General features: G+C 55.6%; 1 protein-coding gene across 3 annotated transcripts; it reads left to right on the top strand.

The window, feature by feature from the left end:
• The first annotated feature begins 4713 nt into the window (after window positions 1-4713).
• TBX1 (T-box transcription factor 1) lies at window positions 4714-14624 on the top strand. Of its 3 annotated transcripts, XM_088175857.1 has the most exons (9): window positions 4870-4903; window positions 6145-6314; window positions 6369-6556; window positions 9700-9801; window positions 11178-11349; window positions 11562-11717; window positions 13080-13147; window positions 13338-13438; window positions 14185-14624. In XM_088175857.1, the coding sequence occupies exons 1-9, from the start codon at window positions 4870-4872 to the stop codon at window positions 14622-14624; spliced, it is 1431 nt and encodes a 476-aa protein (XP_088031983.1). The 3 variants fall into 3 exon arrangements, with proteins under 3 accessions (XP_088031981.1, XP_088031983.1, XP_088031982.1); XM_088175855.1 differs by having other exon boundaries at window positions 4714-4903; window positions 6094-6556; XM_088175856.1 differs by lacking the exon at window positions 4870-4903 and having other exon boundaries at window positions 6084-6314.
• Window positions 14625-20784: the final 6160 nt, after the last annotated feature.

Genomic DNA, 20784 nt, shown 5'->3' with positions numbered 1-20784 from the left:
CGATGGGCAAAGCAGCTGCAGAGGAGCTCGGGCTCTCCCTGCCTGGTTTTTCGTTCGTTCGTCTTTATCGGTTTAGCTGTCTTTTCGTTTTCCTTTCCTTTCCTTTCCTTTCCTTTCCTTTCCTTTCCTTTCCTTTCCTTTCCTTTCCTTTCCTTTCCTTTCCTTTCCTTTCCTTTCCTTTCCTTTCCTTTCCTTTCCTTTCCTTTCCTTTCCTTTCCTTTCCTTTCCTTTCCTTTCCTTTCCTTTCCTTTCCTTTCTCTCTTTAAAAATCTTCTTTCTTTTTCTTTCTTTCTTTCTTTCTCTTTCCATCTTTTTAACTTAATGTTTTCTTTCTTTCTGTCTGTCTTTCATCTCTTTTGTTCTATTTTCTGTTTTACTGTCTGTCTTTTTCGGTGAGACGTGGTTCACACGTTTGATTTTTTTTAAGAGATTCGTTTATTTTGGTACAAAAGTCAGTTGCAAAATCATGCTAATAGTCGCCGTAGTCGGAATAATAACGAGGATGGCTGTAAATATAAGAAAAGTACTCATCGATAACGGTCTCAAATTAAACGCCAGAAAATCCCCGTTTTTCCCAGGACCCGCGGGAACTTCAGGCTTTTTTCACCTGCCGAGATGTCCCCGGCGTCCTCTTTATTTCCACCCGTACAACGAATCCGTAAACGTCCGCAGTTCCCGTTAGTTGAACCCCCTACGAAACATCATGTTTTTCTCCAGCAGAATCGCCTCCAGCGAGGCAGCGTCAGCCTTTGCCGTGCTGCACGGCTGATGCCGCCGCGGCGGGCAGGGGCAGCGGGGCCGCGGGGTTCCCCTTCCCGGGCCCGCCGTCGGTGACCGTCCGGGGCTCCGCCGCTGGGAGCAGCGAGCAGCGTGCGGAGACACGGCGGGTGCGCTTGTGTGCGCTTGTGAGCGCGGAGTGCGGGGCCGCCTCCCGGCCCTGCGGGGTCCCGGCCCCGGCTCCTTGCCGCTGTCCTCCCGATAGTTATTTGCTACCCCACGGCTCAGCGGGGAGCCGGGGCTGCCGTGCCAAGGCCGAGCCGAGCCGAACCGTGCGGAGCCGCCCCCAGTTCCCCTACAGAGTCTGCGCCCCCCCCCCTCCCCCCCCCCCCCCGATAGTCCGGGCTCGCCAGGGGCCAGCCGGGGTGCAGAGGTTGGGGGCGGGAGGGACTGTGGGGCCGGGCAAGGGCCGGGGGAGCGGGCAGAAAGGAGGGATCGCGGGAGGGATGAGTGGAGAGATGCTGGCGGAGAGGTGAGTGCGGAGGGCGGACGGAGGGAAGGCGGCACAGTGGAGGAGCTGTGTCCCAGCCAGGCCCCGGGGGCGCGGGGAGAGCCCATCGGGGCCGCGACGCACCTGTGTCGCAGCCTGGGCTCGGGGTGCGCGGAGGAACCCGGGCTGGGAGACCCGGGCATCTCCGCAGCAACAGGGCCATGGCTCTGTGTGAGTGTCCCATGACCAGGGGCACCTAGCCCGGCCCGTGGGGAAAGGTGCCGGCAGGGAGACCCCCGCGAGGGAGGACGAAGGCAGCAGCCACTGGTGTCCGCCTCCGCCTCGCCTGAAAGGTCTGGGGGATGATGAGGTGCGGGGCCCAAACAGGGGAGGGAGTTCCAGTGGATGTTTATTGCGGGGGGGTCGGGGAAGGTGGTAGAGCGGCGGGGACACGGCGATGCTCGGCTTCGGGGGCCGCCCCGATACTTGAGGGTAGCCGTCGTGGGAAATGCGCGAGTCATTGCTACGCGTTGCATTCCTCAGTGCCACCGCAGTCTTTTGAGCCATCGGGCTACATCTTTTCGGGGCGAAGCAGATGTGTGTCCACGGAGCGTGAGGAAAAAGGGGGAGAGGTGTCCCAGCCGTTCTTCCGCGTCGAGCTCTCGGTGTTTTCGCACCGCGGAGCTGTTCCGGAGGAGAGGCGGCGGGACAAGCTCAGCTTCTCCTCCCACCTGCTCGGGCGAGGTGTGAGCTGCGGGGAGCAGAACCTGTGGGCTCGATCCTAACAAACACATTCGTCCTCTGGACGAATGTAGAACCGGGGGCCCAGCAGTAATGGCTAACGGCGGGGCTAGCAACCCCCCGTCGAGACTGGATGTTCTTTGCAGCTCTCCGCCGATGCGGAGCGGTCGAGGAACGGGACGTGCGTCCTCGGGACTTCTGTCAAACGCGGCCTCAGGGTATAGGCCCTTTTGGGGATGCAGAAAAGGGGTCGACCCCGCTTGCTGCACAGCACCGTGCCACCCTCTCCCTCGGGTTCTGTCCCTGCGGGATCCGTGTTGCGGGGCAGACAGGTTTGGTTTCTCCCTCCATTGTCTCAGCTCCGCCCAGCGCCGCTCACGCGTGTGGGAACCCCGCGTGTCTGCGAGGCCGGACAGGAGATGTGGGAGCGGAGTGGCGGGGTCTTCTCTCGGGGATTTGGGGTTTCGAGGCTGCAGCCCCGCCATTTGGCGGGGACCCGCTCCGCTGCCGCCCAGGTGACAACGATTCCCGATGGGTCGGTCCTCTGTTCCTGGTTACACACCGCTCAACCCCGAGTCCATTGGCCGGGTGGACAGGCCGAGGGACCAGTCCGCGCCAGGGCTGTCCCCAACGTGGTGTCACAGCTGGAGCTTTATGTAAGGAGCAGGAAAAGAGAAAGGAATAAACCTGGGAAACGGTGCGGGCAGTTAAGGCCGGGACAGCAACCCCAAACTCTGCTGAGGCGTTGGTTTCGGGTCCTTTATTAATTTCCAGGGGGAATATTTTCTTTCCTCCTGGAGCAGAAGCTGTCCAGAGCCAAGCACACCTCGGGGAAGGAGCGTTTCAGCGTCCCGCTCGCATCCTTGGGTTCCTAGAGGCGGCTTGGAGTTCGCACCCGCGGCTCCTCGCTTTCCTTCGATATTGCCCGGGGGTGCCCAAACGAAATCCCTTCCCCTCCTCCTTGTTTTGCTGCCAGGTGAGCAGCGCGGGTCAATACTGGGACTCTCTTCCCCGTGGCGTGTCCCTGAGCTCGCGAAAGGAGCTACCCCGGCCAGGAACCGCGCTGCCAGCAGCAGCAACAGCAGCAAAGAAACAAAACACCGATCATGTCACGCTCTGCCCTTATGCCGTTAGCTGCAGGAACATATGCTCAAATATGTAAGAGTAGTCTAGATTTTTCTCTGCAAATATTTTTACCACATCCAAAGATAATATTTCAACAGAAGAATCAAGCCCCGCAGGCTACAGACAGGGCAGCTATATATAACCCGCTTGCTCACTCGGGCTCTCCGCGCATCGCTCGGGTTATGCAACCCCCATCGCGACGGTAGCCACCGGCGCGCCCCACGGCTCCGCCCGCCCCGTCGGGGCATTTCCCCGGGACCTCGGTGCAGGTACCCGCCCGGAGGGACCGGCACCGGGGCGCGGGCCGAGACTGGTACTGGTACCCGGGCTGGGCCGGACCCGGCAGGGTGGCCGCGTCGCCTTGCCCCGCGCCGATGCGAAGGAAGGGCCCGGGGAACGCCGCGGCGCTCCGAGGGGCCGGTAGCAGGCGGTGAGTAGCGCCTCGTCCTCGCCGGGGCAGGGACGGGAACTGGGCGCGGCTCCCGGCCCAGACGGGCCGTGCAGGTGCTGCCGACGGAGCGGGCTCTCAGGCTGGGCCGGGCAGGAGCTCTCCTGCCGCCTCGCTCGTTCCTTTCCATTTTCTCCGCTTTTTTTTTTTTTTTTTTTTTTGGCGAAGGAAATGCTCGAACGCTGGCGGGCGCTTTGAAAGCCTGGTGGCCCGGGGCTAGGGGGGGTCCCATCCGAGCGAAGCGGCCGGCAGTACCTGCGCCCGCAGCGCTCCCTGACGTGCCCAAACCCCCCCGCCTGTTGAGGAGGCTCAGACTGCGGCCACCGAACCCCGAAGGTCTTCCCCAGCCCCGCGGTGCATGCGAGCTGGAGGGAAAGAGCAATCCCGTCTCTCGGTGCCGGACATCCGCAGCGTGACGCCGGGCTCGGCTCGGCTCGGCTCGGCTCTTCCCTTCCCGTCGGCCGGCTCCCGGAGCCGTGATTGACACCGCCGGCCCCTCCGCCCGCCCCGCAGCACATCCCATCCCTCCCCGGCGGCCGCTCGCCGTGCCCGGGAGGCGGGGAAGGGCCTCCCCAGCCCTTTGACACCGTCTCGGCAGGAGTTTCACTTCGCTTTCGCCGCCGCCGCCGCCACTTCTGCAGGCAAACACCCCCGGCTTCCATGTGACGCCTCCCAGCCACTGAATGGGGAAAGCGCCTATAAGGGAGACACTTTCCCTTCGTGCAGGAGAAAAGGAGGGGACGAGGGGGGCAGAAGCAGGAGGTGGTGGTTGAGGGGAAGACAGAAAATGAATTAACAAATCGCAGAGAACGAATTTGGGGGGGGGGGTGAGAAATTGACACCCCGGGAAAGAAATTCTTGGGATTATTTATTTGTTGCCCCCCGGTCCCGTCCCGTCTCGCTGACAGAGCTCGGTCCGCCGTTGCTGTGCTCGGCACTGGCTGCAAAAGGCCCCGGGGAAGTTCCTTGCTCCCCAACGCCCTTCCCCGGGGGGCAGAGGGTTTAGATTGTTTTCTGTTGGATTTTTTTTTAAAGTTTCCCTTCTCCACCCCCCCCCCCCGTCTGGAAGGAGGGGGTCTCGTTCGCACCTCCCTGGATGGTGCGGTAGAAAGGAGGGGAGTGAGGGGGTGGGAGGGGGGGGCTCGTGGTGGGAGGCTGCCGCGCCTGCTGCTCCTGCATTGGTGTCTCCCCTATGGACGAAAACAGCCCTCTGTCTCCCAAGGCAAATGCTTTCAGTATCGCCTCTCTGATTTCAGTCGCCGCCGCCGAGCAAGCAGGGAAAGAAGCGCTGGAGGAGCGCCGCGGCGGCCGCAGCGCGCCCGCCCGCCCCGGCTGCCGCCCGCAGAAGATGCACTTCAGCACCGTCACCAGGGACATGGAAGGTGAGTGCCGTGCTCGGCCCCGCAGGGATGCGGGGACAGGACCACCGACCACCGCGTATCCCAGGGCTTCCACGCGGCCCGGGCCGGCAGCCGGGCCAGGGGCAGCGCACACAACGCGGCCTGTCCGCGGGGCCGGTCGGAGAAGGCTTTGCCGTTCCTCCCGGCACGCCTGGGCCCCTGTAGCCCGCCCTTAGAGAAAGGCAGTGCCCGTGTCCCGGTAGCAGCCTTCGACGGCTCCGCCGCTGGGTCTCGCCTCTTCTCAGAGGTGCTGAAAACATCCCCCGACAGCGCCGGCTGTGCCCGAGGCAGCGGCAGGCCGGGGTTCGGCTCCCATCGGCTCTGCAGCCTGGGGGCTGCATCGGAAATAACGCAAGAGACCCCCGGGTCCTCGAGGAGCGTTTCAGCATCGGAGGGGATCCGAAGGAGCCGGCCGCTCCCCGGGCCGGCCTGTCATGCGCTGCGGGGCCCGCTCGGGCCGGCGGCCGAAGGCTGCCCAGCCTAGTTCGTCCCAGTGCTCCTCGGCGAGGACCCGGAGCTTTGCTCTGGTCCCGGCCTCTTCCCCTTTTTCTCCCGGGGATGGAAGGAATGGGGCATTGCCGAACCAGATCCGACTTTCCCTGTCAGCCGCAGCCCTGCGGCTCTAGAGTGAAGGACGTTACCTTGCAGCAGCGTAGCTACACGGAAATAAGAACCGATTTCTTTTTCTGAGTTTCCCCACTCCTCTTTTTTCTTTTTTTTTTTTTTTCTTTTTTTTTTTTTTTTTTTTGAAGAGGGGGCGAAAGGAGGGAGTTTGCTTTGTCCCAAGTGGTGTGTGGCGAGGGAGGCCTGCAGAGATAGCACGGGCTTTGCACCGCCGGGCCTCTTGGCAGACCTCTCGGGTTTGCAAAAGAAAAAAAAAAGTAGAAGAAAAAAAAAAAGTAGAAGAAAAAAAAAAGGGGGAAAAAAAAGCCTAGGCAGGCAGGCAGCGGGAGCAGCGAGCTCCCCGCCTGCCCCGGGGGGAGCGGGGCTGGGGCCAAGCAAAGCGGAAAGGGGGAGGCGCCCCGCTGGGCTGGGCGCGGGGCAGGAGAGGAGGCGGAGGGCACCCCGCGGAGCCGGTGCGGAGGCGGGGGCCGCGCGGAGCGGCGCGGAGCTGGGGGGATAAGCGGGAGCCGGAGCGGAGCCCTGACCGCTTGTTTTTGGAATGATTTCAGCTATCTCCAGCCCCTGGCTCACCCAGCTGTCCCATTTTTGCGATGTTGCAGCTTTCACGGCCAACAGCCTGAGCAGCCTGAACGCCTCCGGGGGGTACCACCTCTCCCCTTCCCCGGGGGACCCGTACGGACAGCATGAGCCGCCGCACTACGAGCCCTGCACGGCTCAGCAGCACCCGCACCCGCCGCCCCAGCCCCAGCACGGCTACCCTTTCGGCGGGGCGGCGGCGCCGGCCGGGACCAACCCGCCTCCCCCAGGCCCCGAGCAGCCCGAGGGTGCCGGTGGAGCCGCTGCGGGGCCGGCCGCAGTGTCGGGCTGTTCTGCGGGGGGGGCCGCCACGACCAAGGCGCCGGTGAAGAAGAACCCGAAGGTGGCCAACGTGAGCGTCCAGCTAGAGATGAAGGCGTTGTGGGACGAGTTCAACCAGCTGGGCACCGAGATGATCGTCACCAAGGCAGGCAGGTCAGTGCGGAGCTCCCAAGCGGCCCCGGCTCTCCAGCCGCTCCCTCCGGACCCGGGTACCCAGGCCAGTCGGGGCGGGAGAGTCCGGTGCGAGCGGTTGAATTCTCAGTTTGGGGGGAGATTGAAGCTGTTGCTCAAAGGCGAGTCGCTGAGCGGCCCGGCCCAGCGGTCGCCGTCATTTGATCCTTGCGCTTCTCCTGGGGCAAAATCTGCGAGTTCTTGCGGCCCGAAGGCCTCGGTGCTGCGGAAGAACGCGCGGCTTCTGCTGCGGGCTGACGGCAAAGGCGTGCGGAGGACGGCAGGCAGGGCACTGGGTTTCACTCCCGCTGAAAAGGGCGCTGTACTCCTCCGGGCGCCTTCGGCTGTGATCCCCACGGGACTTCGATCCGTGTTTACGAAGGACAGTGGGTGCTCGTGGGGCGGACAGCAACGATACGGGGGAAAGAAAAAGCCAACACACAAAACCTGCTAAATACATTCTTAGCACGGGCAGATATTTTCCTTCCGGCGGAGACACGAACAGACCCTAATTCTGCACCTTGAAACGTGTTCCAGGGCTGTTACATTTCCCGATTATCGAGTAACGAGCCCGGCTGAACGCGGCTCCTCTCGGCTCCGCTCTGGCCGCCGCGGCGCGGTTCCGGGGCCAGGACCCCGCTCATGGCCAGGGAACAAAGAAAGTGGCTGATGCGATCGCGTTAGGAACGAGCAAAACATGTAAGGGGAAGGGCAGTCCCAATTACAGTTGTTAGTTACTGCATTTAATGGAAATCTCCGGGAAGCGCCGCGGCCGCGGCGGCTCGGGCAGAGTTGCGAAGCTTTCGCCGCCAGGCTCCGGGCAGAGCTGCGAATTGTCCAGGCTCTGTCTTCCCTTGATTTAAAGCGATCCGGCGGCCAGGAGAAAAGAAAAACAAACAAATTAAGGAATCCCCCGTTGCTTGCTCTCAGTTCGCCCCGGGGCTGACTGCGGCGGGATGGCCGAGGGAGAGGGTCGGACTCCGCTCCGAACTGTCTGGCCAGAGCCGACTGCGGCCGCGCGCCCCGCTCTCCCCTCATTTTGAGAGTCCCGAAAGTGGGGGGGGGGGGAAGAGAGATATGTACGCAGTTGACTTTTTTTAAATTATTTTTTTTTATATTAGCAATTTCCTAAAATAAAACAATCACTCTGGTGCCCGGTGCAAAAGCAGCCGGCGCTTCGTTGCGGGACCTGAGCGGAATTTCCCGCAGACGGTGCCTGCCCCGGCGCCGGGTCGCACAGCCCGCTGTCTCCGGCCGCGGCCCCTGAGCCCGGCGCCGGGCTCGGCGTTGCTTTCCTTAGCGGAAAAGGTCGTTCAGGCTCCAGGCGGAGGCTCCCTGCAAACAGGAGTTCTTCGATCTGGCTTTCTTGGCTCTCCAAGAAGAGCGAAAGGATTGCAAACACCCACTTCAAAAAGTTTCGGAAATTAACCAATTCGAATTGAATCGGGGGCTTTCCTCCCACCTTTTTCTTCCTTTACTTTATGACACCGTCGAAACTCCAGACAGGCGAGTAAAAACAGGAGAAAACGGGGTAAAAGCAGCAGGAAAAGGCTCGGGGAAGGCGCTGTAAAGCCTATTCTCTCCCAGCACCTCTGGGCTGGCCCTGCTGTTTGTCTAGATGGGTCTTATCATCTCAGGTTGTTTGTTTTAAAACTAAGTTTTAGAACAAGAAACACCGGAATTGGAGCTAATGGGGGCTTTTACACGTTTAAAAATAGTAATAACAGAGGGAGCTACTGAAAACGTCTTCCAGAGTTTGCTAAAGCCTTACCGAGAGGGAGACGCAGCTGCCCGATCCCGGCAGTGCTGAGCCCGATCTGCAAGTGCGGCGGAACCAGAGGCGCGCTGACCCATCGCCCCTCCGAGGGGGCAGGGGCACATAGCAATAGGTCCGGCCGTGAGCCCCGAGAACGAGCCGAGGGGGGCTCTCTGGGTCCGGATTTGATCGGGCTGTGTGTTCAGGGGACTGTTGAGACTTTGGTTTTTCAATGGCTGCAAACGCCCTTCCCGAAATACTGGTCACCGTCGCTTGCTTGATTTACTACTCTGTAAAACAAAACGAAGCCATAACGAGCCCCGACGCCAGGGCACATCTTCGGCGTGTCCCGCCGGGGAGCCGCCGGCCAGGCCGTGGTCCCGGTGTGTGCAGATGCAGGAGGGAGGGACGGGTGAACCGTCCCGGCCCCTTCCCTTAGCCCACCGCCGATCGCATTTGTACTGTAGCCCCTTGAAGGAATCGTGCCCTCCCTGAGCGTGGGATCCGCGTTTCGGCTTAGCTTTGGGTCTCCGGGGGCCTGCGCAGAGAAGAACCGGGGGGAGCAGACCGGCGGCTGGCCTGCCCAGCTCTGGAGCCCTAGGCTCCTTTCCGTTCTCCTTTTCATCCCGCAAAGGTGCGGGGAGCGGGAGCCCGGCCGGGCTCTTGCAATGAAGTGGATCCGGGACGGGGCTTTCTGGGAGATCCCCATTGCCCTCTAGCCCTTGCCCGCCGAGGGGGAGCGTTTGCCCCCCCGGGCTGGGAGAGATCTCCTGCTGGCCCTAGGGGCTGCTGCTGTAACCACTGCTTTCAAACAGGCACAATTTGGTGGGTACAGAAGCTGCACAGGTGGGAACTCGATCACCTCGTGTTGTTCGTAAGAATTTTTAGATTTGACCCCCACGGGCTGCCCAGGACTCCCGAGGCTTCAATGCGGGTCCGCAGACAGGGAACTGCAAATGCCTTGCATTTGCGTCCAGTCGGGTCAGCTAAAATGATGGGGAAACTGCAGGGAAGAAATTATTTTCACTTGGTCTCTCCATAGCAAAGGCCGAGGATGCTTTTGTTCCCCTGGCCTCTCTCCATTCCACCGCGGTGGGGCATTTTGGGTGTCTGACACGAACGGTCCTGGAGCTAGCTGGAGAGGCAGGAGCCCCCAGTCACCTTTCGGGAGGCTGGGGAGCACGACAGCCAGTCTCCCCACACAGCTGGGGCATATCTGCCTCTTCCTCCAGCCAGTGATTTCTGTGAGGGGACTTGTCATCACAACCGGGCGGGCATCGAAGCAGCTGGAGGGGAAGAGACCCGTGCTGGCCCCTCGGGGCTCCCTGCTGCTCCTCAACTTAGCACTCCTCTCTCCTCTCTGTGCCAGGCGCATGTTCCCCACCTTCCAGGTGAAGATATTCGGGATGGACCCTATGGCTGACTATATGCTCCTCATGGATTTCGTTCCGGTGGATGACAAGCGATACCGGCAAGTAACAAATACCTGGCCTGTCCCGTGGTTCTCGGAGCCGTAGGGGCTGGTGGGTCGCTGCCCACCCCCTGCTTCTGCCCTCTGGGGGTTTGGGGATGTGCCCCTGGGCGTGACACCTGTCGGTGCGAGACAGGGAGGGGACACGGGATGCGGCTGACCTGGGGTCTCTTTCACACCCTAGCAACGAGTCTGGGGCCAGGAGCGGCTGCACGGGACCGCAGGGCCCCCTCAGCCTTCGTACCGGGCTCACAGGTGGCCGGGGCCAGACCAGCATGGGCAGAAGGGCAGGCTTCCACAGCGCACAGGCTGCCTTGTCCTGCCCAGAAAAGCTCTCCTTGTCGCACTGCCACCCATCTCCACCGGCAAACACCCTTTGCCACTTAATGAAAATCCCCCTCGGTGCTCCTTGAATGCTGTAGTCTCTCGGAGCTGTGCCCTGCCTGCTGGGGAGCTTCCTGGGTGCTTAGGTGAAGAGAGTGGGTTTTGTGCTTTGGAAGGGCACTAGCCACTCAAACCACAAAACCCTGTCCTTGTTTCCAGCGGCAATGTAGGAAGGCCTTGGAAACTCTCACAAGGCAGCGATGCGGTCTGGGTTGGAACCCCTTTAATTTTAAGACAGTGAAAGGCACATTATGTATTTAGCTTCAGATCAGGACGCCAAGCAGGCAGCCCGCATAGGAATCGCAGGGTCCAATATATAAATATTTAGACAGATATCCAAATTCTCAGGGCGTCCTAGAAATGTTTGCTTGTCAAAGGAAGTAGGATATATAACATCCAATTGAGTATATCTTTAAAAAGTAATGTTTCTGCTCAAGTCCAATGGTGTCTAATTCCCCCTGTGCAAACACTGGCTTTTAAAGTAAACACGTGTATAGAAGATTGGTTTCTCTGTTTAAAATGTTACTGTTGAATATGTACTTTGAAAGAATGAAACAAGACTGCTAAATTCTGAACCTGCTATTAATCTACAGACAACTTTCCACTCTTCACTTAAAGCCAGAATATTACTGTATAGACGGCTCTTTTTCACCCTTTTTTTAGAGGAAGGGGTAGCTTCTCTCCCAAATCTACACGGGTAGCTATAAATTTCCTCCATCCTGCAGATTTCACTCACGACAGTTCCATCGCCGACCTGATAAAATATTATATCCCCTCTGCAGCAATTCTGGCTGCGGAAAAGACCTCGTTCCTCTCGTGGCTGTAGGAAGCGGGAGTGATGGAGAGGCGGTGCTTGCCCCTCGGTGGGCCAGGGGGACCGTTCCGGGCCGGGTTCTGCGGGACGCGAGTGCTGCAGTCGTTCGGGGCGGCGCTGCAGGGACGTGGGTGGGAGCCCCCCGGGCCGCGGCTGAGGGTGCCTTTCCCTCCCGCAGGTACGCCTTCCACAGTTCCTCCTGGCTAGTGGCCGGCAAAGCCGACCCCGCCACCCCCGGGAGAGTCCATTACCACCCGGACTCCCCGGCCAAAGGGGCGCAGTGGATGAAGCAGATCGTTTCCTTCGATAAGCTCAAACTGACCAACAATTTGCTGGATGACAACGGGCATGTAAGTGTTCCTGGGAGAAGATGTCCAACACGGGGCTGCGCCGGGTGGGAACTCCCCGCGCTGTGATTCCCTGCCCGCGCCCTTCCCCGGGGGCTCTTCCCCAGCCCCACGGCTGCCTCGGGCAGTGGAGCCGGCAGGGCCGGGGCTGCGCTCTCCTCTCTCCATGCTCCGCCTGGATCAGTTATTGTCTCCTTGCTCGTTTTATCATTCAGATCATTTTGAACTCCATGCACAGATACCAGCCGCGTTTTCACGTGGTCTACGTGGACCCCCGGAAAGACAGCGAGAAGTACGCGGAGGAGAACTTCAAAACTTTCGTCTTTGAGGAGACGCGCTTCACGGCAGTGACCGCCTACCAGAACCACAGGGTGAGGCAGAAGCGGAGCTCGGGGCAACCGAAAGCGGGGGTTGGGGTCGCCCCGGCGGTGCCATGGGTGCGGGTGCATCCGGCGCTAACTCAGCCCCCTCGTCTGGCTCCGGGGTTGGAGGCCGGGCTGCGGGTGTCCGGCGGTGGCGGGGGTGGCTGGGGGTGTTTCCACCTCCTCCTCCCCATCTGCTAAACCCATTCCGGGGAGCTGCGCGGAACTGCATCGGTGTACACCAAGGAAGCGACGTGGGCTCTAACCCCATCACCAGCTTTCCCCCGCCCGGTGGACCTCATTACCTGTGTAAACCCGAGACCAGGGATAGTGGGGAAACTACAGGCTTCCCGCTGCGAAATGTCACTCACAATTTGTTTGGATAAATCTGCGATTTTAATGCTTTAGGCTCGTAGCTGTTTCTCCTCAGAAATTATACGTTAAAAACGAAACAAAACGAAACAAAACGAAACAAAACACCCCCACCCCAATCTGATGCGGATCTCTGGGCAGCAGTTAATCCAATTGCTCCTTTAAATCGCATCAGTGTAATGTAAAGAGCAGGAATCCCTGCAGCGAGTGGAAATAAGACTTCATTGCAGGGGCTTTGCAGCGCTGCTCTGCGCCAATGCCGCCCAGGCTGGGGCTGTGTCCCGGGGCTGTCCCTGAGCAGCCCGCGGCAGTGTCACCCTCTGCAGTGGCTCCGAGAAAATTGACCTGACGTCTCTCTGGGATGCTGCGGTCGGGCCGCACCTCGCCCCGGTAGAGGCGGCGAGGCCAGAGAAAGGCTGTGCCTTTAAGGGGCTCTGGAGTCCCTCCCCGGCTGGCATTTGCCTGATGGCTCCGGACAGCTGCTCTTTCTCTCCTGCTTTCTATCAGTTTGACCTCTAAGGCTGGAACTGTCACTGAGGGGCTTAAAGTTTGTTTTTCAACCCATTCCGGAAACTCACAATCACATACTTTATCCGTGGATTTGCTTAAATATAGAAAATGTCCTGCCTTCTCCCTGGCGAATTAAATAAATACATTAGTATGATTTATCCAGTGATTTGTCTTAACTGCTCCAGTGGTGACCCATATAATGTGGCATTTTCTTACAAGTGCATTTACTCAGCTTTTGCAGCCAACTCAGACTGCCTCTCCTTTCACCTTGAACTCATATTAGGTAGCATAATAGCCCGCATTTTCCAACAGAGAGAAAGCACATGTTTGTGCTCTGTGGCAGAGAACACCCTGGCTCCACCAGCCACCTGGATCCTCTCTGTTACGCTAAGCACTGCTGAGTCCCAAAGCCTGCTCAGGAACACACTTGCTGTTTGGCCAGGGAGCCCCATGTGCTGCTTTGAGACATTTTGCTACTTCTCCTTACAGATCACACAGCTGAAGATTGCGAGCAACCCTTTTGCCAAGGGATTCAGAGACTGCGACCCTGAGGACTGGTAAGGCTATGCCTTTATTGATTATGGCAATACCCCACTCATCCTATTTCACATGCACCTGCCCAGCACAAGGCTTGCATGGAGGGGGACACTGTATTGGGCCCCGTTTGCCAGCTGCAGCTCACAGAGGCAATACTTCAGTTGTTCATTCTGTTGGACCATCAGCTCCATATCACTTCTCCTCTTCCAGGCCCAGGAACCACAGGCCAGGGGCTCTTCCTCTCATGAGCGCTTTTGCCAGATCCCGGAATCCAGTCTCTTCCCCAGCCCACCAGAACGGGACAGAGAAAGGTGAGAGCCCCCAGTGGCCAGGCCAGCCCATCACCCAGCCCTGTTTGCCTGCACGGCCCGTGCATGCATGCTTGGGGCCAGCCTTGCTCACCATGCTGGTGCACAGCCCCATTACTAATGAGCTTTGTGCTACTACTTATTTTTTAAAGAAAAATACCTGCCTTCATAGCCTAATTCATTCTTCCTTGGATTACAACATTTACTTTTGTTATATGCTTAAGAAAATTTGCTGCTTTAAAAAACACTGTCCCTTGCCTTTAAAGTCCCATTTTCAACTTTTGAGCAACAAACTCAGCTTTTCAGGCTGGGATGCAGTGCTGGCCACAGGTTCCTTTTCGCATTGCCCTTTTAACGCGCCTCGGCAGTGCGCTTAGGGCCGACCCACTCCATTCAGGAGCTGCAGTCAGGTCGAACAGCACCTCTGCCCATTGACTGCTTTTCCATTACCCAGAGCAAACAACTGCAAAGACAACCGAAGGCCTTTCTTCCAACGCACTCCAGGCCTGCAAAATAAAGGGAAGTCTGTGTTTGTTTAGTGTTACACAATTGCAAAAATGTCAGGCGTGTACCAGCTTGTCAGTCAACTCAACTCCATTTATCGTAGTCAGAAGGTCCCGTCCCGCCAGCCCCGTTCCTGCCGCATGCCGCTGTTGCACGCCCCGCTCTTCCCCTCGCGCGCCTCTCTCCCGTGTGTGCGGATGCGCGTCCCGCGGGAGCGGCCGCACTAACGCTGTTGCCCCCCGCAGATGCTGCCGAGAGCCGGCGGGAGTTCGAGCGGGAGGCGGGCGGGACGGCGCTGCACCAGGCCGAGGCCGCGCACCAGCAGCTCATGTCCCGCGTACTCAGCCCCGCGCTGCCGGGCGGAGGCGGCGGGCTGGTGCCGCTGGCCGGGGCGGGCGGCGGCCGGCCCAGCCCTCCGCACCACGAACTGCGCCTGGAGCCCGCCGCGTCGGAGCCGCTGCACCACCATCCCTACAAGTACCCGCCCGCGGCGGCCGCCGCCTACGACCACTACCTGGGGGCGAAGAGCCGGCCCGCCCCCTACCCCCTCCCCAGCATCCGCGGGCACAGCTACCACCACCATCACCACCACCATCACATGAACGCGGCGGCCGCAGCGGCGGCGGCCGCCAACATGTACTCGCCGGCCGGGGCACCCGCCGGCTACGACTACGGGCCCCGGTAACGGGGCACCGGCGGCACGAGAGACACCGCCCTCCCCCTTCGCGCCTTTCCCTCACCTCCCGCCTTACGAGTGAGCTGATTGGCCAGCTTGACCTGATCGACAGCCCGACAGCCCAATCGCCGGCAGCCGGGCCCCGCCCCGCGCCCCGCCCTGTGGGGGCTGTGAGGGCGGCGGTGCCGGGAGCTCCATCGCGGTGTGACCCGCGGCTGCACTTTGATAAATGAAGCCATATGTCCTTATCTCCCTGTTCCCCTGCGCCTCCGTTCGTGCCGGGCACCGAGGACCGTCGGGCGGCTAGGATGCGGTGGGAGGACGGGGAGGCGGCGGCGGTGGAGCGACTCGTGCCCTCTCACTCGCCCGCCAGGTCTTCTGATGGAGGTTTGGTGTTACCGCCGGTGTTGGCGGTGCCCACGGGTGTTTCCTGCCCACGGGGCCTGTACGTGAGCACCGAGCAAGGGCTGTGAGGCCGGCCGTGAGCCGTGTGTCGTCCTGCCCTTGTTGGTGACAATCTCTCCCAGCCCGGGGCACATCGAGGGCTGGTTCACAGGTGGCTCAGGTGGTTCTTTGAGGAGATTCTTGGAGAAGCAGAGTTTAGTTTAAGGGAACGGTTTGAATCCTCACTGCCAGAACAAATTTCCCACTTCTCCTCCGGCCCTGACCCACTCGTAAGTTTTGGGGTTCACTGGGATGCCTTAACCACAGCAGCATTTTCTGGAGCTGTTGAGAAGGGCCTATGGCCAAGAGCACGGCCACGTGCAGCTGTGTTTGCATCTTGTTTTCCCAACAATACCTGCAAAGGTTTAAAAACCAGCCTGGGGGTGGGGGAATATCTGCAGAGTTCCGGCTGTGTGTTTCCCACCTGCTTCCCAGGCAGCCTCACACAGTCCTGCCTTCCTGCATCCTTTCCCGAGCTCTTGAATACTCTCCCATGGAGGTGCCTTTTAAAGGGACTTCAGGGTTTTTTTTTCTGAGACTGGCTCACCCCTTATATTTGGCTGACCCAAACGTATTCTGCATTACCTGCTTGCTGCATCTTCCCTCTTAATGCCGGTAAGTATTTTTTCTTTTTCCTTTAATATCCTCATTCAGTAGTCGTTCCTTACCATTAAAAAGATAGCCCTGTTCATCACGGATCTCCAGTGATGTGTTTTGAATAGCTGGCTTTTGTTTTTGTCAGATGCTCACTGAAGGCAGTCCCTTTGTGTTCAGAGAAGGTATTGAGCAGCTCTTCAGCTGTGTTGGTATACAGTATTATGAACACTTTTCTGATTATTCCACATAACTCCATTGAAAGATGGGAGTTATTTCTTTTAAAGTCATCTATTCATCCATGTTTGTGCATTTTCATTACAAACTCTTTAAAACAGGTTCTTTCCCTTGTGCAGGTGGCAGTGTTAATAGCAATGTTTATTTTGTCTCTGGCAGTGGGCTTTGGGCTTCTAAAACCTTTTTGGAAAGGTTTAAGAAGGGATACAGGCTACCATGAATATATTATGTAATTTTTTTTTCTGTTAAAAATATATCTGGATCCATAAAAAAGACTTGTGCAAGAAATATGTATTTTATTTGACATTTGCAGTGAATTGTGAGATTCTTAGTGTCTGACTAAACCATAATTAATGTTCTCAGAAAGGTTAATGTAAAATAGCCTTGTGCTTATTATTAGTCAGTGGGAAATGGCTCTTGGATGTGCTCTAATACTATTGCTTTGCCGCTGTTATTTGAGAATTTTCAGTATGATTTGTTATCTGTAAACTGATTAGTGCCAAAGCTTTGGTCAAACATTTAATGAAGTTGTTATATTTATTATTTCCTTCAAAGATTATACAACCCTTTTTTTTTTTTTCTTGATAGTCGCAGTGTAGGAAAAAAAGTGAAGACAACGAAAGAATCATATCTGCAAAGTGTAGATACGTGTAGATATTTGTAGATATATGTGGATAATCTTATTTCATTTAAACTGAAAAGACATTGGACAGTGACATTTATAAATATTTTTTCCTCTTTTTTCTTTCCTTCATTTCTTGTTTGATTATTTGTGTATATTTGTCAGTTTGTCTGCCCTGAAGTCTAAGCCTCCCCTACAAAATGAGGTTATTTCAATCGAGAGAGTTCTCAATCTGAGCAAACAGTGGCTCTCCATAGGTGATTGCTCCTTCCCTTCTGTCCCTGGCTGCTGCAGGTGCCCGTGGTTGTGGTAATCTATCACAATACAACACTTTGCAAGGTTGGGGTTCTCAGGTGAAAACAGATCTGTTTGTTTTGGTGAGCACCTGTTCTCTTTAAGCACACATAGAATAGATGCCAGGACTAAACTGTGCCCTTAATGAAAGTGCCTCAAGGTCCTTGCCTTGACTAGGAATTTTATTTTTATATTTGTTTGAAAAGAAAATCCCAGAACTTCAAGCTATGGCTGTGGTCAGTGGGCCCTTAGGATCAGCGTTCTGTGCTAAAGAACCACAGCAGAGGTTCTGCGGATGAATAGGAAGGAGACTGTGCAGCTGTGTCAAGGCTACAGTCTGAACTATGAAAATGGTTATTTCTAACTATGCATTTAGTCCATCAGCATGCAAGGTGCTTAGACATGTTCACATTGAAGTATGTTAGCAGTCCAGTTCATGTTGTGTTTTAATTCTTCAATCAAGATTCCTCAGGGATTTGATTGGTGTCCCTCCTTCCATCACAATGTCTGTCTTACTGAATGGGAGTGTTACAGATATGGAAAGCAAAAATGGTTATTTTTCTATCACAACAAAAAATCCACTTCAAATGAACAAACATAATGCTGCAGGTTGACTAGTAGAAGCCTTTTGAAAATCACAGAAAATATGTAACACTTTAATGTCATGTTACCTGTCAGCCTATTAGTCAGGATATATCATGGGTACACCGTGCACTACCTGTGTATTGTAGATTCATTTGCCAAATGACTTTGTATGATTTGATCACCTGTCTGGTTGAACTTCACTCAGCCCATGCTGTCAGCAAGGTCCATGGCACACACTAGGAAAGAAGGCAGCTGCATTTCCAGGCAATCCTTACACTTGTGGTCACCTCAAGTCCCACTAAGCACTTCCATATGAAGTGTATTTAAAAGCTGCTGTAAAACAGGCCCAAGTGTGGGGGTTACAAGCATCCTTTGTCTCTTCCAAATAGGGCTAGAGAATAAATTAGCCATCTAGCTCTGTTCTCTAGAGGTACAGGCTGAGTTCAGTGATTGCTTCTGAGGTCTGAAAACCACATCACTTAGCTCAGTGGGTAAATCCAGGATTAGGCCCACGCAGGTGGAACAAGGATGGCTTTTGATTAATCATTTAACCCAAATACTGGGGATTGCTCTAGATTTCAGAAATGGCTTTTTGCAGCTGATTTTGTTCTTTCCTTGCTAGTGGAATTGACTAAAATCAATGTAGGGATGAGACTCCTGTGTGTTTGCGGTGTTCATATACACTCTTTACACATTTCATAATGTTTTCTTTAGTCTTTCCTACTCCTCAGGGAGGCCCTATAACTCTGGCTAGAGCTGTGCAGGTAGTCCCCAGCAGCTGGCTCTCAGTATCCTGGGGTGTTGGCAACTCTTCAGTCAATCTCAAGTACACATGTACACAGGGCCATGGCCGGGGGAACAACTGCTTTGGCTTCCTCCTACAGTGTAATGGTGGCTTGCAAGGTGGAGAATGACCCAGGGACTGTAGCAGGTATAGAAAGGTGTTCTGCAGGTAGCAGGCTGCTGGGGGACGGCCTGGATCTCCCATGAGCTACGGGCTTCTAGTGCATCTCTACAAGAGCCATGGCTAATGGGGCTACATGGCTTGGGGCCGTCTCAGCTGGGACACTGTCCTTTCGTGCCAAGCACTCCTCCTCTCCAGCAAGTGGATTTCAGTCTGTGATGCTGGATCCCTCGCCAAGGGGCAGCTGTACCTTGATCTGTATGGAATAAGAAAAGCAGGTTCACTCGTGCTGTGTAAGGTTCTGCCTGTGTAAAGGGATCCCCGTAGCCGCTAGAAACAAGGTAGGCACCCACAGGTTAGGGCTGGGGGCAGAAGCTGAGCCCTGAAGCCTGGAGAAGGCTGGAAGGGCAAACGCAGCAGTACCTGCAAAGCAGGTTCCAGCATCATCACCCAGAGTTTAAAAAGCTGCCGTGAGCCTGTTGAACACGGCTGGGCTGGAAGGTGGGAGAAGAGTGCGTGTGTGCACAGACGTGTTGGTTCTTTGTGCTTTGCCTTCTATTGTTCGGTTTCCTGATAGGTTGAAACCAAATGTAATTTTGCTGCAGCGCGTTGAGACCGCGGGTGCTTTGGCCTGACCCGCCGTTTGTGTGGAACTGTCGCTGTGAGCAGGGACACCCGCAGTGTGTCCCGAGGGTCACCTCGGCAGGTCCCCGCAGGTATGGCTGCCCCGCGGCCGCGGTGGAGGAGGAAGAGGAGGAAGATGCTGCGCGCACCCCGGCCGGCCCTGCCTGACGATCCGGCTCCCTCCAGAGGGAAGAGCGGGCATGGCACGGGGTGGATCCGGCACGCTCGGAAAACGAGAAGGGTTCAACTTCGGGAGCTGGGAAATACGCGATGAGAGGAAAACACAGATTTGGGGGTTAAAGGAAAGATTTGATCTTTGAAACACTCTGGCATAAATAAGAAGGGGCAGTCTCCTGTGAGTTACGGTTTGAGGATACTCAGCCAGCAATGGCTCAGCTGTTGCTTTAAGCAGGTGTTATTAAGAATCCAGTCTGTGTGTGTAGAGGCCAGTACTTGTGTATGGATGCAAAGTTTTTCTAAACATATGCACTTTGTTCTTCATTTAATCATTCCAATTCAATTGATTGCTAGGATATATAATTTACACAGGTGTTTGACAAAACTAGGCGAAGTGACTATCTGAAGATTTCTGTTATTGCCATTAACATGAGCTCAGCATGTGCATATAAAACACGCTGTTACAGCGAGACACCCATTGTCAGTGGAAATCTAGACAGTGTATCAGAGATTTGCAAATCTCAAAGAATAGTATTTCATACTTTTTTCCTGTGTGTTGCACACACAATCAATGCAAAAAGGAAGAGCTGGTTTTGAAGACACACATTAATTTTTTAAAACTCAGACATGTCCCATATACACAACGTATGTACAAGTCTGCTCTCCAAAGGCCCAATCTCCTTCAAGAGGGCTGTGTAAAGTAGTATGTGTGTTACATATGCCAGAAAAAACGCACTCATTCCCCCCATTAATAGAAATGACCTATTATAAATTTACCAAAGATACCATAGTTTTATAAATTGGCCACATATGTCTGTGTAATATATTTATTATATCACATTTCACAGCATTTCTGTTTTATGAAATTCAGCCTTGAATTTGTCACATATGTTTTGCATATATGTGCAATAGTTGGCCAAGTATATCCAAGTAAAGTATGATAAATGTGTTCTTTCCATATGGGAAATTAAATGTTTTTCCAGATTTAAAAAAAAAAAAATTATTAAGAGCAGCCTATACAAAATAATTACAATAAATCACTCACTTCTATTTAGGTTAAAATTATAAATTTGAACTAGTAACAAAGTGATTAAGAACAAGAGCCAGAAAACTCACATTTAGAATCTAATTCTATAAGGAGATGGAGCAGCATAGATAGGAGGGAGAGGCCCTACACATTTTCAAGGCTTGCTGCTTTATATTGTGACATCCTGCCAGGCTGTAGAACAGCTTTCAGCTCCTGCTCCAAGTGCAGCTGGAGCTCCCCAAGGGCAGCCTCCCCTGCCCTCTGTGAGAGGGGCACTGTGAGAGTGAGTGCCCTGCAGAGTCCACTGCAGCCTGGGTTCCACACCTCTGTGAACAGCTCTTAGTGATCTCTGGGAGATAGAGAAGCAAAGGGAATGTTTTCCTGCAGTGTTCTCCTCCTCCCTGACGCTCCTTCTGGCAACCAGCGGGTGCTTCAGTGGGCTGTGCTCGGTACCTGCCTTCACAGGAGTGACTGCACAGGTGCCCAGGGACTCACACTAATGTCCTTGGGCTTTAAATTGTAAAAAAAAAGAAGTGAAAAACAGAATAAACAACATGTAAAATTTACAGAAGCACCTCAGTGTGAGGTGTTAGTACTATTGCTTTTGTCACTGGTTTTAGCGTGGATGATGGGCACTTGCATTTTACTCCACTTGCTTCGT

The sequence above is a fragment of the Sturnus vulgaris genome, chromosome 19, assembly GCF_052056855.1.
Source record: "Sturnus vulgaris isolate bStuVul1 chromosome 19, bStuVul1.hap1, whole genome shotgun sequence".
Taxonomy (NCBI): Eukaryota; Metazoa; Chordata; class Aves; order Passeriformes; family Sturnidae; genus Sturnus; species Sturnus vulgaris.
This window is presented reverse-complemented; position numbering and strand designations above follow the sequence as displayed.

What these genes read in the sequence shown, in the direction of transcription:
- TBX1 (XM_088175855.1), top strand. Translation starts at nt 4,714, where the DNA reads ATGGACGAAAACAGCCCTCTGTCTCCCAAGGCAAATGCTTTCAGTATC. An exon ending in TGCTGGATGACAACGGGCAT is followed by an intron (nt 11,350 to 11,561) that starts GTAAGTGTTCCT and finishes TTTATCATTCAG; the next exon opens with ATCATTTTGAACTCCATGCA. An exon ending in CCGCCTACCAGAACCACAGG is followed by an intron (nt 11,718 to 13,079) that starts GTGAGGCAGAAG and finishes TTCTCCTTACAG; the next exon opens with ATCACACAGCTGAAGATTGC.